This window comes from Geotrypetes seraphini, chromosome 2 (assembly GCF_902459505.1).
Source record: "Geotrypetes seraphini chromosome 2, aGeoSer1.1, whole genome shotgun sequence".
NCBI lineage: Eukaryota > Metazoa > Chordata > Amphibia > Gymnophiona > Dermophiidae > Geotrypetes > Geotrypetes seraphini.
Genome location: NC_047085.1, coordinates 149,311,292 through 149,334,516, shown reverse-complemented (window position 1 = coordinate 149,334,516; position 23,225 = coordinate 149,311,292). Strand labels below are relative to the sequence as shown.

Sequence of the window (23,225 nt, the reverse complement as noted above, 5' to 3'; positions counted from 1 at the left end):
TAAGAAGTTGCCTCCGCTGAGGTAAACCATAGGTCCATCCTGCCCAGCGGTCCGCTCCCGCGGCGGCCCATCAGGCCCATTGCCTGAGCAATGGTCTATACCTATCTATACCCCTCAATCCCTTTTTCTTCTAGGAATCTATCCAAACCTTCTTTGAAACCATTTAAGGTTTTCTTGTCTACAACAGCCTCTGGAAGCGCGTTCCATGTATCCACCACCCTCTGAGTGAAAAAGAACTTCCTAGCGTTTGTTCTAAACCTGTCCCCTTTCAATTTCTCCGAGTGCCCCCTTGTGCTCGTGGTGCCCCTTAATTTGAAAAATCTGTCCCTGTCTACTTTTTCTAAGCCCTTCAGGATCTTGAAGGTTTCTATCATGTCTCCTCTAAGTCTTCGCTTCTCCAGGGAGAAAAGTCCCAACTTTTGAAAACATATTTGTTTAGGGCAGTGGTTCCCAACCCTATCCTGGAGGACCACCAGGCCAATCGGGTTTTCAGGCTAGCCCTAATGAATTTGCATGAGAGAGATTTGCATATAATGGAAGTGGCAGGCATGCAAATCCATTAGGGCTATACTGAAAACCTGATTGGCCTGGTGGTCCTCCAGGACAGGGTTGGGAACCACTGGTTTAGGGAATATGTCTTGAACAAGTTGTAATTTGTTCTGTTGTTTTTACTTTTTTTGATATGGTTCTTATGTCTTTTATATAAACTGTTATGAACTTCTCCAGCTATTAATGGTATACAAATAAAATTTGCATTGTATTGTATCAAAGTTGCACCAGCAATAAAAGCAAGTTTTCATGTGCAGCGCGCAGACATAGGCATGTGCCTGAAGGGGCATGCCTTGTCCTTTTGGAGCACTTAAGTTTTAGGGACTTGGGAGTGTGCTCAACTCCACAGGGACTATTATGGATGATTAGCAAGTACCCTCCTTTCCTTGGCTGTAAACAGTCGAGCATTCCTGGCTCACCTTCCATGCGGCTCTCCCTCTTAGATGTTACTTTTTGTTTTCATCCTCAAAAAAGCTCTCCTTATCACCTCCTGTGTTCCCCAAGGATAGCAAATAGAACTTATTATTCAAGTTGGGAGAGTGTGGTTTGTGATTAAAGCTACAGCCTCAGCACCCTGAGGTTGAGGGTTCAAATCCACGCTGCTCCTTGTGACCCTGGGCAAGTCACTTAATCCCCCTATTGCCCCAGGTATATTAGATAGATTGTGAGCCCGCCAGGACAGACGGGCAAAAATGCTTGAGTACCTGAATAAATTCATGTAAACAGCTCTGAGCTTCCCTGGGAGAACTTCTTAGAAAGCTGAATGAATGAATAAATAGTTAACAGAAAGGATCAAATGGAGAGAACTGGGAAAAGGTTTGTGGGGTACAGAGGGCTATGCTAACTGGTAGCTGCTGGTTGCCTGATCTGTATTCTTTCACTTCCTTTTACCTATTGAGACATAACATATGGGTTGATGGCACTGTGTATAATTGACAGTGGTGTGACCCAAGAAGCTTGTGCAGGAAAAGCAATTATTACTGCGGATAAACCCCCAGCAGTATCAAATTACCTAAATGTCAAGCAGTATGAAAGGTCTCCAGAGCTTAAAATAAGAAAAGAAAACTTTAATTACAATTTAGGAATTTAATTGTGAGAGTGAAAAATGGTGTAGTTTGGTAATGAAATCTCAAATTCAGCACAGAGCAGTCTGACATGGTCTTTAGCTTAAATACTCTTCAGCCAAACTCTGGAGCATTTGAGACTTGCAACACTACCATTAATTAAACATATATTTTGTGTAAACACAACTGGGAAAGGCTTTTGGAGCAATATATTTTTAGATTACTGTTTGTGTGAATTTGTTTTGTCATTTACTAGTCATTGCAAATCCACGTGTGTTGTGATCAAATATGGTAAAATTCTTGCTAGAGGAACAAGGCCTCCCTTGAAACTGGATGTGATGATTTACTTGAAGGCTTGGATTTTACTACCTCTACTACTATTTATCATTTCTGTAGTGCTGAAAGGCATGCACAGCGCTGTACATTTAACACGTGGTCTTAAACTCGCGGCCCACCAGGCACTATTGTGAGGCCCTTGGTATGTTACCATTGTTCTGGAACGTTGCCTGCCTCACTGCTTTAACCTCATGCAAGCGCTTTCCTGGAGAGGGGTTATGTGAGTAGAATATAAGTTGTGCGGTAGAATTTTGAACTGATTGAAGGGGGAAGAGATGGTTGAGTGGAAGACCTGAGAGAAGCAAGTTCCCCCACGAATTCGCGGTTCACGGACCCAGTCATTCGCGATATTCTCTGACCGCCTCTTCTTGTTCTAAAGTCGGGCTTCACCAATTAGGAGCTGTATGTCAAAGCAGCTCCTGATTGGTGAAGCCTGACTTTTTAGTACAGGAAGAGGCGGTCGGAGAATATCACGAGTGATTTTCTTCACTTGCTGGCGTTCTAGCTGCCCTCTCCTGCCTCCCCAGGCGAAAAACCGTATTTGCGGTTTTTCTATATTCGTGGGGGTTCCTGAAACGGAACCCCCGTGAATATCGGGGGAGTACTATATTCTACTCAGTTTTTCATTCTAAATTTCTTACCGGTGTTTGTCCATATAGTGACTTGAAAGTGTCTTTGACCCATTCTCGTTGTAATATTAAGTCACAAAATGTGGTATAGAAAATGTTTGAATAAGCAAAAACTAGAGGTTTGTGGTGGAAAGTGTTTGTGGGGGGGGGGGGGGGGAATGTTGTTTCTACAATTTCAAAAGTCTCTGCTCAAGAGTGCTGCATAAATAGGGCCTGTGTGGAAAAGTGCTGTGAAGAAAAGCCAGTTCCTACAGTAAAGTGTGTTGGTGACAAAATTCTGTTGTAGCGATGTTGTAGGGATGAGGCTTATGAAGATCAAGTAGCATACTACAGGCAGATCATGAAGGAAAATCCCACTTCCAGTCTGCCATAGACTTTGGATTAAGGTGAAGGTTCAGATCTCAGTAGAGCATTGATACTAAATATAAAGCAAAAGCTATTAATAGAGTTGCCCAATGAAAGCAAGACGAATCCAATAGAAAATCTGCAGCTCATAGACCATCTCTTTCCAACTTGAGAGGGTTTCAGCTTTTTCTACTAAGAACGGACAAAAAGCTGCAGTCTTCTTGTGCAAAGTCATAGATATCTAAAATGATTCATGACTGCGGTTGTTGCAAAAGGGACCTCGTAGTGAGCTGAGTAATCAAATGTAGTAATCATTTTAAAAAATATAATTATTCACTCCATTGACTCACTCGAGGACATTTTGGTTTCTTATTCCTAATATAAGGGCCCTTTTACTAAAGGGTGTTAGATGCACTAAGCTCAGATTCTAATGTAGGACTTTCCTGTGTGTTAAGCCTGATGGCACATTTTAAAAACTTTTTTCTTTTGCAGGCTCTGTACTAATGTTGCTCTTTGCATGCGGTACTTGCACAGCGTTAACTTGAGAACACTTTCCACCACCCATTTAGGAAGTGCTAGGTGCTCCTGTGACAATTCTGCATTGTCCAGTTAGCATGCACTGACTGACTAATGTTTCCCTGCCCATGACATGCCCCCTCTAAAAACATATTAATAATGAACAGTTAATGCAAAGAAAAGTAGAAATTGCCAGAAAACACTTTAATGAGTTTTCTTGCATGCTAAGCGTGCATTGGAGCTTAATGCCCATTACTAAAAGGTCCTGCAAGTTTTTTGAATATTTCTATAATTGTTCTTTCACATTGATAGTGTAGCCTCTGTGTTTTGTAGATCAGTGAAATAAAGCTCCTACTTTCTTGCAGTTCTAATTGCATTTTTTTATTAGACAGTAGGACATGGAGGCCCTGATGCTTCCAGGCAGGTATCTCTGACTGTCCTGTGATAAGATAGCTTAGGAATCTGCTAAGCTATCATATCATATGCCTGGAAAGTGCTATAGCTCAATAAGTAAAAGCCCTGTGCTCCTCTTCAGAGGTCATAAGTTCAAATCCCAACCAGCTCCCCAGCACATATTTTAATTGTGGTATTTTATCTGCAGGTGCACCTTGATGATCTCACAATGAGGTTACCATTGTGCAGCTGCAAACCTCCATTTGCAATGAAGTAGAAGCCATTCTAAGGGCTGTATTTTTGTAACATTTCTAATCATTGTAAACCGCATAGAACTTACATAAGAACATAAGAAGTTGCCTCCACTGGGTCAGACCAGAGGTCCATCGCGCCCAGCGGTCTGCTCCCACGGCGGCCCATCAGGTCCATGACCTGTGAAGTAGTTCCTGTCCATTTTAATAATCTACCTCTACTCCTATCTGTACCCCTCAATCCCCTTAACCTTTAGGAACCTATCTAAACCTTCCTGGTTCTGCGGTATATAAACTGTTGTTGTTATTATTATTATTATTATATATTTGGGTTTTTTTAAGCTTTTGCAAATGAAGTTATCTATGCAATCTATATATTTTTGTCATGTGCTTTCTTTGCTTTCAAGAATGAGCTGATTGGAGCACTGTTTAGTCAGAAAAAAAGGGTAGCTTTTGCAAGAAAACTTAAAGCTATGTTTTTCATGTGCTGTGCTTCAGTTAATAGATCTTTTCCTCTAATTAGCAAATAACATTGCTGTTTGTCCACAAAAATAGAAGGCTTTGCATGCAATATATCTGTCTTGATGTGTCCCGTGTATGTGGTGCCTTATTAAATGTATTAATAAAGCAAAAATAAAAACCCAGAGAGCTATTTAGCAGACCGCATTAAGGACATCCAAACTGTGCCTAAGTTCCGGAAGAACGTCCAAAAAGTGCCTAAGTTCCGTCCATAGAAATCAGGTCTATCTGAAGCCTAAACTGTGCTCAAAAGTAGACTTCCTTACAGTGCCTATAAGACCCAGTTTTACAATTGCTATGCAGCTTGCTACTCACTCTGTAGCACACTTGTTAAACCTATACCCTTCCATCCTAATGTTGCTGGTTCAAATCCCAGTCACTCTGTCTGATGGAAGAGAAATAAATAAAAGCATTAAACAAATCCAACTCCTAATATTACAATTATAATGAAAAACAGCATAAAATTGCCATTCTTTTTTTTTTTTTTTTTAGTTCAATAATTTTATTGAATATTATAAGTAATATATAGAAAGCAGTTCAAATACATAAAAATTGAATAAGAAATAGTGATGTAGAACAAAATAAATCATAATTGCAGTCATTTGCATATAATAGATTAGAAAGAAGAATTCAGAGTATTTGAAACTGTTAAGAAAAGAAATAGAGAGGATAGAGAAGCAAAGAGGATGAAGTAAAAAGAAAAAAGAGAGATGAAAAAAGAGAGAGAGAAAGAGAGAGAGGCAAAAGTGTCTACAAGGTAGAATGAACATATGAATCTAAGAATGACCAAGGTGATTTATTTCGCATCAAATTTGTAGAATAACGGGATATCATGTTCTTTTCATATGCATATGATTCGAATTTGTGGTACATGCTCAAGGAGTTCCACCAGAAGGTGTAGTCTAATAGTGCGGGTGACTTCCAATTTTTCAAAATGTGCATAAGAGCTGTCACAAACATGGTGTCAATAAGTTTAGGAGGACAGTTAGATAATGCAAAACAAGGGTGTTGAGAACGAAGGATTATAATATCTATGGAAATAGCTTCTGAACATTTGGTAATAGATTTTATGGTGTCCCAGATACGAATCCAAAAGGAATGAACCATAGTGCAGTGAAGAAGCATGTGATCAAGAGTTCCAGGCTCTTTCAAACAGTTCCAACAGGTAGGATCTTGTTTCAGTTTCGCTTTCCACATTCGAAATGGAGTCCATACTGCATTCCACATAACAAAGAACATCGATTGCGAAACTCTTGAGGATAATAGAGGACAATTTGTAGATGACCAGAAGAGTTCCCAATCTATTTCAGAAAGCGTGGTCTTTAGAATAGAGCCCCAATGGTTCATGGATTGAGGTGTGAAGGTGAAGGTATGATCTCTTAAGATACTATAAAAAAGAGATATCGCCTTACCTTTCAGTAAAGCCAAAGTAGACCAGTGACAAATAGTTTGTTGAGAGGTCATAAAGTCAGGGCGCATTTGCACATTAGATAATATTCCAGTAAGCATAAGCCATTGAGGATATACAGAGGATGAGAGTGAGTTTACAGAACAAAAAGTACCAAATGGGATAAATGAAGTAGAGGAAATCAATTGATGAACAAACCACACACCCGCCCGCTGCCACTTCTTCCATGAAAGGGATCTACCCTTATTTTGAATTTTAGAATTATTCCAAAGGGACATGAGTGGGCCTTCAGCAACAGAGATCTCAGCCGCTGAGTCTAATAGTTGAAAAGCATGTTGCGTTGCACTCAGCAAAGAATACTTTCTCAAGTGTCTAGGTATCGACACTGTAAGGAAGCAAGAAATGTGTAGTGGTGCACATAAAAAGCATTCCATTTCAAACCATGCTGGTTTATCTTGTGGATAAGAGTCAACAATCCAGTGAGCTCCGTATTTGGCTAAGGATGCGATGTAATAATAATAAAAATCAGGTAAATTTAAGCCACCTTTAATTTTAGAGGCCTTCAGCTTTGCAAGAGCGATACGAGGTTTTTTCTTGTTCCAAATAAATTCAGAAATTTTCATATTAAGCCAATGGAAGAGCGGTTTATGGCAGAGAAGGGGAAGCATGGATAGAATATAATTAATTTGTGGGGCTAAGGTCATTTTAATGGAGGCTATTCTACCCCACCAGGACAGATAAAGCGGGGACCAACGAGATGTAGTACTTGAAACCAAGTTTTTGATTTTAGATATATTGAGATCCTGAGCAAGAAATGGGTCTTTATGTATTAAAATCCCCAAATATTTTACAGCTCCCTGTGACCATGGAAAAGGAAAATGAACTAGATCTGAGAAGGAAATATGATCATTTAGTGGAAAGATCTCTGATTTCTACCAATTAACAGAATATCCAGATATTTGAGAGTATTGAGAGACGATGTGAATAAAATGAGGTAAAGAGACAAGAGGATCCTTGAGAAAGAGAAGAACATCGTCAGCGTAAGCTGCTAGTTTAATCTCTCGACTGGACGAGGGAATACCTTTAATTAGGGAACATTGTCGGATAGCTACCAATAGAGGTTCCAATGCTAAATCAAATAATAGTGGTGAAAGGGGACAGCCTTGACGGGTACCTCTATGGAGGGAAAATCTATTAGAGAGAGAGTTGTTAATCCGGATACGAGCCGTGGGTTGTCTGTATAATGTTTCTATCCAGTCTGTAAAGAAAGAACCAAAGTTATACCATTTCAGTACTCGGAATAAGAAAGGCCATTCCACTCGGTCAAAGGCCTTCTCGGCATCAATGGCTAGACCAATCACAGGATCCGACATTGATTTAGCGTGAGCATTGATATGGTGAAATAAACGAAGATTATCCCCTATATATCTATATTTGATGAATCCCGTTTGATCTCCATGTATAAGAGATGGGATCACTGTGGTGAGTCTTAGTGCAAGTAATTTAGCCATAATTTTGTAGTCCAAATTAAGAAGAGAGATAGGATGAAAATTTTTAACCAGAGTAGCATCTTTGTCTGGCTTGGGAATAACTACAATCGTGGCCTCAGCGAAATTAAATTGCTTGTCCGGAGTGGAGTGAAGGAAATCATAATATGTAAGGAGTTGAGGAGTCAATAGGGTTCGAAAGCATTTGAAAAACTCATTAGTAAAGCCATCAGGGCCCGGAGTTTTTCCATTGGGTAGAGAGGTTATAGCATTTTCAATCTCAGATGTAGTTATAGGAGCATCCAGTTTTGCTTTGATAGATTCCGATATAGTCGGATGAGCTAACGAGGATAGAAACAAATCTAAATCTGTTTCAGAGGCTGAAAACTCAGATATATAGGGTAGTGTAAAATTTTTCAAATTGGGAAGAAATCAGAGATCTGGTTCTAACTAATTGTCCTGATGAATCTTGAACAGCTGAGATGTGCAAGCGTTTTGATTTAGTTTTGAGATATCTAGCCAAAGGGCGACCCATAAGATTATCTCCCATGTAATGACCAGAGTTGGAAATGAAAATGTCACGTCGGGCCGTATATGAGATTAGAGTATTGTATTCATATTTTAAGTTTTGAATGCGTTGGAACATGGATGGATCTTGTAAATGGGTGGACATATGTTGAAGTTCTAAATTTTTAATAGAGGTTTCCAGTTCTTTTTCTTTTTGGATGGATTGTTTTTTTTTTCCAGGAAGCAAGTTTGATCAATTCACCTCTGAGAGAAGCTTTGTAAGCTTCCCAAACAATAGAAGGACAAATTTCTGGATCTTTGGTGTTAATTTCAAAAAATTCCGTAGTAAAAGATTTGATTTTTTCCACTATTGCCTCATCTAAAAGCAAAGTATTGTTAAGTCGCCAAGAGGGAGATTCTTTACGTGGGGCAGAAATGGATAAATGTAATGAAATAGCTGCATGGTCTGTAAGAGTTATTGGGTGTATGAAAGTATTTGTCACGTCTTGAATAAGAGAGGAGGAGAGAAGGAAGAAATCAATTCTCGAGTAGGTATTATGTGGTGGTGAAAAGTGTGAATATTCTCTACCTTTGGGATACAGTAAACGCCATGGATCTACAAGAGAAAAGGCTTCTTTTAAAGCATGTAGAGTTGCAAAAGATTTAGATTTTGAGGGTCTGCAAGAGGATGATCGATCTATATAGATATCTTGAATTTGATTAAAATCTCCGCTCAATATTAGAGAACAAGCGTCATATTCAACTAATGTCAGCTGAAGATCCTTGAAAAAATCCGGATGATCTAAAACAGGAGCGTAAATGTTAAGGAACATAAAATCCACAGAGTGCAACGCAGCATGTACCAGACACCACCTTCCATCGGAGTCTGTTTTAACAAAGTGAATAATAAAATAAAATTGCCATTCTAATAACATAATAAAATATTATAACATTAAGGACATTGTTTGGATGTCTGAATCTCACCTAAAACCTGATTCTCTAAAGGACGCCTAAACATTGCTGAACTCTGCTGAGCGCAATTCTACAAAGTACGTTTAACCTAGGCACCTAAATGGCGCCTAACTTTAGACGCATGTTGCAGAATTGGGGCCGAAATGTACAAGGTTGGTCCAGTAGTTCTTACTTTCTCTATTCCTTTGACTCAGTTGGAAGCAGGGAAAGAGAATGGGGACTTGTCTACCACCTTTGTGTCGCTTTGGCATTTCAGAGCTGACATGCAATGCAATGGGCATTGGAGGATTAAGTGACTTACCCGGGATCACAAGGAGCAGCACCGGGATTTGATCTCACAACTTCTGGGTACAGAGGCAGCAGCTCAACCAGTGAGCCATTGCTCTTCCTGTTGTCATGATCCTTTGTTTTTAACCAATTTGGAATTTTGCCTCTCTTAGTAGGCCTACCCTCCCACTGATCCTAGTTCAGTCATTACAGCAATGTTCTGATGGTGGAAGTAGTGCATGAGGGCCATTTTCAGAACCTTCTATCTTGTTTAATAATCTGGCCACCAGGTATTTCCTTTAACTATGACCACGACTGACTCTTTCCTCTCCCTAGGTCAGGGGTGTCCAGTATGTTGCCCATTGGACAAATGTGGTTTGCTTTAACTTAAAATGTGTTCCAGTTAAGATTTTTAGCTAAGAAAAATATTTGATGTAATTAGTTAGTGTTCATTATTTTGAAGCATTGAAAAACCATTTGGTGGAAATGAATTGGTAATTTCAGAAGAGATTCACTGATTTTTTATCCTGATCTTCCATGCTATAACATGGTAAAATATTTGTGTCCTGCACTTGAAAAAAATTGGATGTCTCTGTTTGGTTTTTAAAAAAATAAACTTTATTAATTTTCCAAACTGACCAAAAAGTGCATACAAATAAGCATACAGATTGAAACAAACAACAGCACTTATTATTGCTTAAATATAAAATAAAACAAAATACCTTTCACCCCCCCCCCCCCTCCCTGGATATGTGTGGAAAAATAAGAAAATCCAAAAATTAAGGATCGTATCAATTAACCAATCTACAATTTAACAAATGTTTCCAACGGACTTCTTTGAACTTTTTATTATTTCCTACCTGCTCCTTAATCATTCTCTCATATCTATAATATAAGCACAATGTTTCCCACCAAAAGGAAATGCTTAACCTGTCATAATTTTTCCAATTCCTGGTTATCATCTGCATAGAAACCCGCATCATAATTAAAAGAAGTCTGCTTTTATGTTTATCAACTGGATTCTTCAGTCTCAATAATGTTCCAAATAAAACCACCTCATATATCAATGGCATAGGAACACCAAGTATCATAATAATCTTTCCCCACATCGATTTCCAGAAATTGAGTATATCAGGGGACAATAAAACAACAAATGATCTAGTGTCCCCAGATCAAGATGACAGTGCCAGCATCTATTAGACTTTGAACTATCCAACTTTTGTAAGCGAACTTGGGGTCCAAAAAATTCTATATAACAAAAAAAAACCAAGTTTGCTTCATAGATGCTGACGCTGTACATCTCATTCTCTAAGTCCAAATTTGTGACCATTGCGTAGCAGAAATATGTTGCTTCATTTCAATGCTCCAAATGTCTTAAGTTTGATTTTGGATTTTTATTCAAATAATAAGATATTAATTTGTACCACTTAGCGGCCTGATGCCCTTGCAAATCTGTCTGGAAACACAGACCCGGAAAGCTATACTGATAGCTATACTGATTTTTTTAAATTACGTCATTCAGGGAACCCGTTCTGAATGGCCTGCTTCAGCTGCCACCATTTATAAGCTTGAGACTTTGATATACCGAATGATTGTTGCAGTTGTAATAAATTTACCATTTTCCCATTTGAAATCACATCATCCAGAATACGTATGCCTACCTTCAACCAATGTTTCCAGAGGATTTTAGACTCGCCGATTTATATCTTGGACTTTAACGTTAGGGATTGACACGTGGAGTGCTGTATTGGAGTAGGAGTTAAGGTATTTATATACAGTAGTTTTAACGTCTTCCAAGTGGAAAAAAAGAATAATATTGTCCTTGTACCTGTATATTCGAGGAAGCTTAATACTCAAAATATGATTAAGTCGTAATGGGGTCAAAAGATGACTCTCCATCATCAACCAATCTGGTAGATTCTCCATGAGTTCAGGAAGGATACAATACAAATTACATACCTTGACCTAAAATAAAGGCTTGATACCTGTAAAAATTTGGAAAATTTATCCCATCCGACAATTGTGATTTTTGCAAAGATACTAAGGCAATTTTAGAAGTTTTACCAAGCCAAAGGAATTTTGTAAGAATCCCATTCAGTTTTTTATAAAAGGACCCAACTGGCAACATAGTCATTTGGTAGCAAACTACAGGCAAAATCATCATTTTGATGGATTGCACTCTCCTCCACCAAGAGAGATGTAATGGGTTCCAATGCTCACACATTTCTTTGACTTTTCAACAATAAAGACTTTTCATTTACTGTCATTGCCTCTGTTCTAAGGGCTGTGAATGGTGTTTGTGCAACATAAGTGGTCTGGTGATGCTACAGCAGATATGATTCAACAAAGCATGGAGCCCACCAGACTGGCATGACTGCATGTCTAGGAATCAAAGGTTTATGAGAAGACTTACTGACGTGGTCTAATAAACATTTTCTGCCTTGTTTGGAAGTAGGCTCTTCTGTTACTTAAGTATTTGCTGAACGCAGCTAGAACTGTATCTACTGCTAATTGATAGTTTTGTTAGTGCCTTGGATAGTATTTTGCTTTTTAATTGGTGCCCTTTGAATTACAGTTGCTAGCTGGCAACTTACTTCTCCCAAGACCCAATACAACTGGTTTGCATTTTTAAACATTTTTTAATTCAGTTTTTTTAAATTAGAGAAACTGGATTCCTTGCCTGGGGGCCAAATATAGCTACCTGAGGTGTGAGAAAACATAATAAATCACATGAGCCAATCACATTCCGTACCATACCATTCTCTTATCCAGTTGTTTCCAATGGCTCCACTATACGCTTCCCCCTCAATATTTGGGATGCAAAGCTGGCCCGCGAATAACAAAAATTCACAAATAACTATAGGGCCGACTCTGACCCGCCCCCAGCTCCCTCCCACCTCCTGGATCCCTCCACAACTTACTTTCTGAAGCCTGGTGGTCTAGAGGTGAAGCAGGGCAGGAGCCCGGTGCAGAGCCGCAAACAAAAATGGCCGCCATGAGTTCCCGCTGTAGTCACAAATTTTACCCTGCTTGTGTGACATTGCCACCTGGATGGCCTACTTCCACCTTATGCTAAATACAGCTAAGAAAGAACTGCTTGTTTCCCCCTTTATCCCATTTCAACTTCCCTTTTCTGTCTGTGGTTAACACTATTGTTGTCCTGGGAGCCTCAGCCTGTAATCTTGAGCTATCTTGGATTTCTTGCGCTTTACATGTATCCAACACATTAGTAAAACCTATCATTTACTAATATTCATCAGTCCCTTTTTGAACACACTGCCCTAGCCCTGATGCACACATTGATCTCTTGTTTGGGCTGCTCCAGCAGAGAGGAGGAGAGGTGCTGGTGCCAACAGTGACCGACTCATCTCTTTTGCGGCACACCTAGAATTAGAGAGTGACACAGTGACAGAATTCATCCCTTTTCCCATCCCGGAGGATAACTGCGGAAAACCATCCCGTGTCATTCTTTAATGCAAGTCTCGATGGTCAGTGGTTGTGCCCATTCATACTCTGATTCTTCCCTCTCTCCTTAAAGAATGGCATGTGGATGGTTTCCCACGGTTATCTGTGGGGACGGGAGCGGTGATAAATTCTGCTCTACCTGGAATCTCGCCGCAGCACACAGTTTGCAATACACTTCCTTATCCTATTCATACGCCTAATAAGAAATTAATCAACCCCCGATTCATTTTTGTCCCATTTGCCTCTGTATTGTAGAGCTCACAATTTATTCAGGATAATATATGCATGTGTTAACAGTGCTGCATAAAGTACAGTAGAAGTGGTTATTTTTGGGATGACTGCTTAATTGGGACTGAAGGAAAGAGCACACGAAAGTCCTCTGCATGTTTCTTTCTCTTCAGTCTTTGGAGGCAATGTAAGATGGTAAAGAACTGGTCTCAAGTGCAATGGTTGAGGGGCGGTCCATGACGGAGCTGCCTTTGCACACACTTGACCTAGAGGCAGGCCTCGTACTTTTGTGCTGGGTGATGAAAGGTCCTACCGAGGTTTTGGAAGCAGTGGCACCAGAACATGGAGGTGAAGACAATCCTATTCTCATCCCGACACACACTCCTTTTATTAAGCTGCTATACCGTTTTTAGTGCACACAGGATTTTAGTGCGCGCTAAACCCACGCTACACGGCTAGAACTAACGCCAGCTCAATGATCTAGCGCACATGGCAATTCAGCGCATACTAAGCGTATGCTAAAACCACTATCACAGCTTAGTAAAAGGAGCCCATAGTGGCGCTAGGAAAGGTTCAAAGAAGAGCAACCAATATAGTAAAGGGGATGGAACTCCTCTCATATGAGGAAAGACTAAAACGGTTAGGGCTCTTCAGCTTGGAAAAGAGATGGCCGAGAAGAGATACGATTGAAATCTACAAAATCCTGAGTGGAGTAGAATAAAAATTACAAAGACTAGGGGACACTCGATGAAGTTACATGGAAATACTTTTAAAACCAATAGGAGGAAATTTTTTTTCACTCAGAGAATAGTTAAGTTGTGGAATGCGTTGCCAGAGGATGTGGTAAGAACGGATAGCGTAGCTGGTTTTAAGAAAGGTTTGGACAAGTTCCTGGAGAAAAAGTCCATACTCTGTTATTGAGAAAGACATGGGGGGAAGCCACTGCTTGCCCTGTATCGGTAGCATGGAATATTGCTACTCCTTGGGTTTTGGCCAGGTACTAGTGACCTGGATTTGGCCACCGTGAGAACAGGCTACTGGGCTTGATGGACCATTGGTCTGACCCGGTAAGGCTATTCTTATGTTCTTATTGTGGGAAAACCTGACTGGCAAAAGGGTGCTTCAGGACTGATTTGGGAAACACTGTTCTAGGGACATTTAACAATATATATTTTGATTCTGAAAGGGTTCAACTGCAGAAATTGTAAAAGGTTTGATGAATTATTGATTTCTGATACTATAATGATGTACACTTCTAACTCCGTATTCACGGAGGCTAGGAGCAGAACCGGCCCACAAATATGAAAAATCCCCAATAACTTTTAGGGCTAACTCTGACCAACTCCTGCCTCCCTCCTGCGTTCCGGACCTCCCCAGACCTTACCTGGTGGTCTAGCGGTGAAGTGGGGCAGAAACGATCTTTCTACGCTCCTGCCCGGTGCAGAGCCGCCAACCAAAGTGGCTGCCGTGAGTTCCCGTTGTAGTCTCGTGAGACCATGGGAACTCATGGCATTCATTTTTGTTGATGGCTCTGCACGGGGCAGGAGCATAGGAAGATCGCTCATGCCCCTTGTCACCACTAGACCACCAGGTAAGGTCCGGGAGGCAGGGATGGATCAGAGGCAGCCTTTAAAATTTAATTTTGTTTTGGAGGCAAAAAAACTGCGAATAATCGAAGTTCCGAGTAATAAACCCGTGAATACGGAGGGAGAAGTGTACAGATAAACTGTATTGTACCATATAATAACCCTCCTTGTAAAAAAAAAAATGAACATGATATAACACATGACAGAATATCTTATCTCATGTGCAATAGTTATTCTGGCCAGTGTGTCAATGACTTTCTTGACCTTTTAACAGATTGACCAACCATGACCTCAGAATCTGGCTCCGACGCAGAATCGAAGCAGGACCAAGACCCTGATCAGCAAAAGCAGGCTGGGGCACAGCAGCAACAGCAACTGCATGAAGAAAATCAAACCACTTTAGAACAGTTTCCTGCTGCCGCTGCACACAGCACACCTGTGAAAAGCGAAAAGGCAAGTACACGCATGGCATTGTTTAATCCCGACCAGGTAATTGCAGACTGCACAGGCTCGACATTATGGAGCGTTGACAGGGACGCAGAAGGTTGGATGCTTACAGCTACTGCAGGGTAGTGGTTTTTCGAGGGATAACACTGGATGGTAATTAGAACTGTACAGTGATCGTTAACACTTTGTTGCATCTGATAAAGAGGTAAGATATGGGAGAGGGCTTTTATTGTTTTGTGGATTTTCTTCTTTTTTCCCCCCCCTTTCTCTTTGCATTAGCATATAATGACAGAAAATTGTAGATCTCGATCTCAAGGAAATGTGCCTAGATTCACATGTCTTTTTCTGCTAAGATTTTATTTCTTGCTTCTCTCCAGTTCAACATTTAGGGGTTGTAACCAGTTTCTTCTATGTGTGTTTAATGTAACAGATTGTATTTTAGTAATACAAACCACTGTGAGACCTGATTTTTTGGGGAACTAGGCATTTCTTATTTTGAAAGCTGAATTTTGCTGGTCTGCATAAGAATGGAGAAGTTAACATTTCACGCTTTCAGTTGCTGGGGTAGATACGGTATCTGTGTGCTGAATCCAAATTAGGAACATTGCTAACAGCTAATGATATGTTAGGTTTCCTAGTGAGATACTGTCACAAAAGAGGGTGGGAGGAGAGCAAGAAAGGATGTTATTTGGTTACGCAATAGAATAAATGTTACAGTCAGCGCTCACTTTTCTGTGCTAACGAATTTCTGTTCCTCTGGGAAGTATATGGCTTTAAAAAAACATGCATTTTTTTTCATCACAGCCTGGCGATAAGGAACGGGAGACTGCAGGAAAAGAGCAGGAATACCAGCAGTTTGAAGACGACAAAGTCTCTCAAAAATCCTCTTCCAGCAAACTTTCCAAATCTCCCCTGAAAGTGGTGAAGAAACCTAAAAACATGCAAGCCAAAGTGACCCTTCTCGATGGCTCCGAATATACATGTGAGGTAGAGGTAAGTGAGGCTGGGCTGTACCTGTTAACGCATTCGCAGTGTACCTCAGTTACCTACTGCTATGGGGAAACCTGGAGTGGATTGACTGACTGACTTTATGTGGTGACGTGCATATACAGTTAAAGACTGTCCATGATTTGGGGCATTTTGGTTTCTAATTGAGCTGATAAGAAATAAAATTCCACAAATCAGTTATAGGTGATATTTCAATTAAAAGGCAATTTAATACACTTCTATTATTACTACTACTACTACTACCATCTGGCATTTTTCTTCTCCTTTCTCTCCTGCTCAATCAGAACCACATCCCTAAGACTTTATTCATACTAGCTAAGGATTTTGTTCTTTGTTTACCCCAATCTCCGTCCATTGCCCACTCCAAATGTACCTAAGTCATTGATGGGACAGGGCCTAGTAACTTGGCTCCCTTTAAACCTTAGAAGGATGGGCTTTGACGCCAGCCATCTTGGTGTCATTCTCATACACTGACCACAACTTGCTTGTCCCAGCAAGGGCTGTGAACAATACTGTTTTCCCAACATTCTCAATTCTAAAAGAAGGCATGAAAGTTCCAACTCCCCCACCCAGGAACCAAACCATAGACTATTTTCCGCATGGTGATTCATAGTACTTAACATCTTGAGCCATCACTGAGCCAAAGTAATGCACTTCTGATTAGATTCAGAGAACTGTGCAGCCATCATTGGTTAATAACGAATGAGCTCTCAAAAGCCAATTAAATATATTAAGTCCAGTAAAAAGTATCCACCTACAGTATTGCTGACCTTAATTTCTACCTATCCAAATGGACTAATAAAGCAGCCGCACTACTGTATTCATGAACTGGACTGCAAAATTTTCCTTATTCCAGTTGGCAGATGTCTTGAAGAGATGCTCCGTCATCTTTTTGTAGGCCTCATAAAATGTATTTTCCAAAAGATGTTATAAGTAGGTGTAGCATGGCATATATGGCTGTTGGATATATTGAACTTTAGTGTCTGGGTAATGGAAAGATTTTTTTCTTCATCTTGAAACTAGTGGAAGTAAGTAGGTCAAGCTATGTACTTCTATTATTTGATAACTCTTGATGTGCTTACAGATTGTTCTTGCTATTTTTGCTCAACATGCCGATTTATTGGAAATTTTTGCCTATATACGAGCCTGACACATTTCTTGGCTAGATTTTGAGACTCCTGAGTAGAGAATGACAATGGGGACGGTTAACTGCGGGACCTGGACAGGGACATAGCCTGCAGGGATGGGGATAGGGACAGGTATAAACTTTGTCCCCTGTGCCATTCTCTGAAAACTTGAGACTAGTATCAATATGTAAAAACTTAACACAGATATTGGCAACTGAATTCAATGATTTCCAAAAACTGCTTTTGGATTTAAATGAACTGCTTTTGCTTTTTAAATGAACTACTGTTAAATGACATAATTTGTGTCTTGTCTGCCTTTGATGTGGCAACAAGAGTCTTGTCTGTTAAACAGATTCAGTTGCCTATGTTTTTACATTATCTGAGAAGGTAATTGGATTGTCTTTCAGACATGGGTGTAGAAGAGAAACTAAACTGTATAGTGGATGAACAGGAAAATAAATGTCTATTACATGTTGGAACTACTCCTTAATGCCAGCAATGATGGATGAGTATGTTGCAGTTACAGTAAGATGCTTTAGCAGCTCAGTAAATGATAGAAGGATGTTGCAAATGGTAGGAAATTCCTACCATTTGCAACATCCTTCCATCATTTGCTGAGCTGCTAAAGCATCTTACTGTTACTGCAACATATTCATCCATCATTGCTGGCATTAAGGAGTAGTTCCAACATGTAATAGGCATTTATTTTCCTGTTCGTCCACTACACAGTTTAGTTTCTCTTCTACACCCATGTCTGAAAGACAATCCAATTACCTTCTCAGATAATGTAAAAACATAGGCAACTGAATCTTTGGGAAAGCTGTACCAAAACCAGATCAAAATGGAAGGCTGTATTTGTGATTTATAAACAGTTGTGCAGAATATTGTCCCTTTTTATACTTTAATAAAAATTTAAATATAAAAACATAAGTGTTCGAGGCTTGTGCAAATGAGGACAGAGTTCAAAGGGACAGTGACAGATGGATAAAATGGAGCGGGGATTTGGACAGAGTCTATGGGGATGTTTTTTTTTTTTTTTTTTAAATCTATTAATGAACACAATTTTTTGCATGTTAAGTCTCCTCTATGGTTGGTTGGAATATAGTTCCCCTCTTCCCCCCCCTCACCCCACCACTCCTGTTAGCCATGATGTGCTCTCCAGCAGTAAAGGGTAGTTTCTTGGTGTCTGAGATCCCAGATCATTTTTTTGTTCTGATAGTGAATGAGAGTTGTCATTCACTGGCAATTATTATAATTTTGTTAATGGAAAATTTCAGGTTTTAGTTGCACTTTCTTGGAATTAGAAACATCCAGTTACCTGGTTTGTGCAAAGCATACTCGAGCAATGCTTGCCTCACTGCACAATAATTCCTAATGACATGATATATGGTAACACATTTACATTGAGGTGAAATGGTGAGACAGTTTGTTTTGATAAGGTTATTGATACCTTTTGTAACACCTAAACATAGGCCTTAATTAAATACGTTCTGTGTCAAGGGGCAAAAGCTTGATAAACCTGATTTAATGGTTAAGGGACTGGAGAAGTTGCCGTACAATGAGAGGCTAGAGAAACTAGGCCTCTTCTCCCTTGAAAAGAGGAGACTGAGAAGGAACATGATTGAAACATTCAAGCTATTGAAGGGAATTGATTTAGTAGAGTAAGAGAGATTGTTCACCCTCTCCAAGGTGAAGAGAACGAGAGGGAACTCGCTAAAGTTAAAAGAGGATAGATTCCGTACAAATGTAGGAAGTTCTTCTTCACCCAGAGAGTGGTAGAAATCTGGAGCGTTCTTCCAGAGGCTGTTATAGGGGAAAGCACCCTTCATGGATTCAAGAAAAGGTTAGATAAGTTCCTGCTGAACCAGAACACAGGTAAAGCTAGACTCAAATAGGGCACTGGTCTGTGACCTAAGGACTGCCATGTGAGCGGACTGCTGGGTCTGACTCAGCAGTGGTAAATCTTATGTTATTTTGTTCTTATTCTGTAGGCAGTAAGACCTCATATGCTAATCCTGCGCTAATCAGCGTGTGGTAGTGCAGAAAAGCTAACTGATTAATGCAAAAACACCCACTTTCTGCCCCCAGACATGGCCCCTTCCCCCCGCAAAAAAAAAATATATTTTTTTTAGTGTATGGTTTGTGCGCAGTTTGTAAAATAATCATGGAAGGTCTTGGCGTGTTCCGCTGTAAGCCCCCTTAAGCTGCAGCAAGCATACACAAGTTCTTACTGCAGTTTAGTAAAAGGACCCTATTGTCATTGTAATCCCATCTTTTATAAAGGTTGGAAAATAAGTGGACAGTACTATAAACATTTAAAGGGGAATGGGAATCAATGTAAATGTATTTTTATTATAAAAAGGATATAGACCCAATACAGGTAAACTTGAGACACGCTGCCAAAATGGTGCATGATTTGTACCAAAAACCCTATGATAGTACATATCTACATATGTACTCTAACTATATTTGGCCTCATCTCCTCTCCTCTTTTTTTAAAAAAATTTTTACAACACTTAAATACATTTGCTTGTATTTTCTTAAGGAGGCGTTAGTTTTATGCCACAATCTATTACAACATGACTTACTGCAGAGCCTTCTGTAAAATATGGGGGATGAAGCACATCAAAAGAATGGGGTATTGTACCAGGTACATATGTAAACAGGGGATTTTTGCAAAATTAGTTCTTTGGTTCACCTTGCTCTTAGAATCTTGCAAAACTTTTGCATTGCAAGGTGGGTTTTTAAAAAAAATATAAATTATATTGATTTTCAAATCTAGAACAATGCTTACAAAATATATGTATACAATTATCATCAGAAATAACACTTACAATCAATCAGATAGTAATACAAGATAATTATCCCCACCCTCCCTCCTACCCTAGTTTGAGAACAAAAAGAAAAGCAGTAAATTATACATGAAATTAAAATCCTAGACAACATTTGTTAAGTATATAACTCCCCCTCCCTCCCTCCCACCCATCCTGGATATGCAATCTAAAAGGGAAAATAAAGGTAAAATAAAGGTAAAATTAGTCAACGGACCATTATTATGGCACAATATTTCCGAATTAATTCTCTCATATTTATAATATAAGCATAAAAATTCCCACCAAAATATAAAATGGACTTTGTCCCAATTTTTCCAGTTTTTAGTGGTTATTTGTATGTCTACCCCAGTTGTAATCATAAAAAGCCTACTCTTATGAAGGTTTAGCCTGTAATGATGTCCCACATATTACCATCAAGGTCAAGGTGGATTTAAACCTCAGAGGTGAGTCTACTCCTCCCTCAAGCTCTCCTCCAAAGCCCAGGTTCAAATAAGAGATTATGCATAGCTTGAAGCAAGAGAAAGTTTGCCCCCAAGTATACATGTCGTCCAACTGTTAAATCTTAAATTCCTTTCAAAGTCTGCCCAAACTTGGTCCTGAATTCACCACGTTAAAATCTGTGTGCATTACAAGCACATGCATATAAGTAACAACTTTTTAAAAAAATCAGTACTTTGGGACAAATTCTGCCCAACACTCTCTGTGATTTTGAGCCAATCAGGGACTTTGGCCCCTCCCATCGTATCCCAAGATGCATTAGGAGGGGGAAGCCCCATCATATGCAACATGCGACCCTATAGACAGGAGGGAGTGAACTGCCCTCCTGCCTTTTTCTCATCCAAAGGTAAGGTGGGGGGGAGGTCATGAATGTTGAGGGGAATTTGGGGGGGGGAGCAAAGATGTCAGGAGTTATTGGGGGAGGTCCAGGATGTGAGGGGGATGTCAGGGGGAGGGATGTAAGACTCGGCAGCTCAGCTGATCTTGGCAGGGGGAATCCCCATCAGCTGAGCCATCAGGGATTCCTTCTGCTGTGATCAGATAAGGTTGTTGGTGGGGATGTTTACAAAACTTATTTTTGTACATTTTTCACATGGACATTTTATTTTTGAAAATGAGCAAAAAAGGTAGAAATCTTAAGGACCAAAACTTATACCTTACTCATTTTCAAAAATAAAAGATAGACATTTGGCAGCTTTGAAAGTGGACATTTTTCCTACTGGATATATGGATGTCTTGCACAAAACGTCCAACCTCAGACTTAGGCACACTTTCAATTATGCCCCTCTATGGGTTTAGTCTTACTCCAAAAGATGCCAATAATCCATCATATTTAGTTTTTGTAGATGGAGCTGAACCTGTACAATTCTAGTGACCAGCAATTAACAGAACAACTTTATAGTGAGGAAAAGCTTTTCAAATGACATCAAGATGACTTTTGGGCAGGTCAAATGTGCAATGGTGATTTTCTTTAGAGGAAAGTTGAGCAAAACTTTTTCTAAAAAAAAGTCTCTCACTGATGTCTGTGACATAAAAGAACTTCAAGAGGAAGGTGCATATAAATATCTAGGAGTAGAGGAAGAAATTTCTGAGAGAAAAAAATTGTCCCCTTAGTTAAACTAGTTTTCCTCTTTTCTTTTCTTTTTTTTTTTAAATATCTTTATTCATTTTTAATCCATACATAAGTGCAACATATCATACAATCATATTACACTATAAAAGCACTTAAAATCAATCAAATTGTAATCTACGACAAAAAGATATATCACCCCCCATACTCATATTCAAATATTGCACTCAAAGAATTAGAAAATATTTTCCAACCCTCCCTCCCACCCACCCACCCACCCTGGACGTGCATGACCAAAGGGCAAAATCAACAATCACTCTTTGCAAAATTTTGTCAATGGCTCCCAAATCTTCAGAAACTTTTTGTTCAAATTGATTCAAATTGGCAGGTTTAAGGCCATCTGGAAGTACTGGATGAAGGCGGGCATACGTACTTTAGACGGTGTAGTATCAGATGGAAAGCTGCTTGAGTTTTCATGACTGCAACAAAAATTTGGTATTGCTAAATCTCAAAGTTATAGGTGGTTGCAGTTGAAGCAGGCCATTCAGGAGGGGTTCCCTGACTGGAAAAATCTTAAAAATCAGTATAGTTTGATGTTCCTGTGCTTCCAGGCGGATTTCCTGGGTCACCAGGCCGCTCAGTGGTATAAATTAATATCTGGATTTTTGAATAAGAAACCAAAAACAGGTCTTCGTGCATTGAGATAAAGCATCAAATTACTGCGTCTCAATGGCCATGAATCTGGGCTTGGAGGATGAGATGTACGGTATTTGCATCTATGAGACAAACATGGTTTTTCTTGTTACATAGAGCATGTTGGACTCCGGTTAGATTACAGAAATTAGATAGTTCCAAGTCTAATAGATGCTGGCACTGCCATCTTGAACCTGAGACATTGGATCATTTATTATATTATTATCCCTTGATACTTCAATTTTGGAGATCCATTTGGGATCAGATAAACAAAGAAATGGAAAATCCAGTGGCACTAACATATGACACTGTGCTATTTGGCACTTTGATGAAAGCTAAAAGCCAAATATCATCTCATAATAATAAACTTCTCTTTATTATGACAGGGGTTGCCATACAGCTTATTTTAAGGAATTGGAAAAACTGGGATAGATTGAACTATACCTTTTGGTGGGAGTCTCTGTGTCAAGTTTTTAAAATGGAACGTATTATGGCTATACAACAGGGACATTAATTTTCCTCTTTTCATGGCACTAATCTTGTTATATGGAATTATGGGCTGTAATTTTAAAGTCAAAGTGCCCTTTTTGACTTTTCATTCTCAGCTGTCAGGACATAATGTCAGTCCTGTTGCGCTGCTTGTTCATTTTCAGAGGCATAAGCATGGGATCCCACAGACGGTTCCAGAAGGCTACCTTTATCAGTTTTAGCACAGATTGAGTTTGCATAGCTGATGTTGTACAATGTGGAAGCTGTCTGACTTGGTTCAGTGGCTCTGCATTGCAGTGATGCCGATTGACTTTGTTTTGTCCTTTGGCAGGTCTCTTCTATCTGACCCTGTTCATACAAACACTTGGTCTCTTGAGGAATGCTTCTGAATTGGGGCGTGGACATGTTGGTTTAAGACTGGCACATTTTAATGCACTTGCCTTTGTCATACTCCTAGAGACATCGAAATACTTTTGAGCCATGCGGATAGCACCAGAGTCTGTATGATTCAGGAAACTCTTAATTGTATGTATATTGT

The 23,225-nt window shown here is 39.6% G+C and overlaps 1 protein-coding gene across 13 annotated transcripts in view; it reads left to right on the top strand.

Moving 5' to 3' along the window:
• The window catches only part of EPB41L3 (erythrocyte membrane protein band 4.1 like 3), a 356,951-nt gene that overhangs the window by 74,021 nt on the left and 259,705 nt on the right, over window positions 1–23,225 (top strand). For all 13 annotated transcript variants that reach the window (XM_033933990.1, XM_033933985.1, XM_033933988.1 and 10 more), the window contains exons 2-3: window positions 14,797–14,975; window positions 15,774–15,962. In XM_033933990.1, coding sequence (XP_033789881.1) covers window positions 14,808–14,975; window positions 15,774–15,962 — 357 coding nt within the window. In that variant the 5' untranslated portion in view covers window positions 14,797–14,807. The remainder of the gene's footprint in view (window positions 1–14,796; window positions 14,976–15,773; window positions 15,963–23,225) is intronic.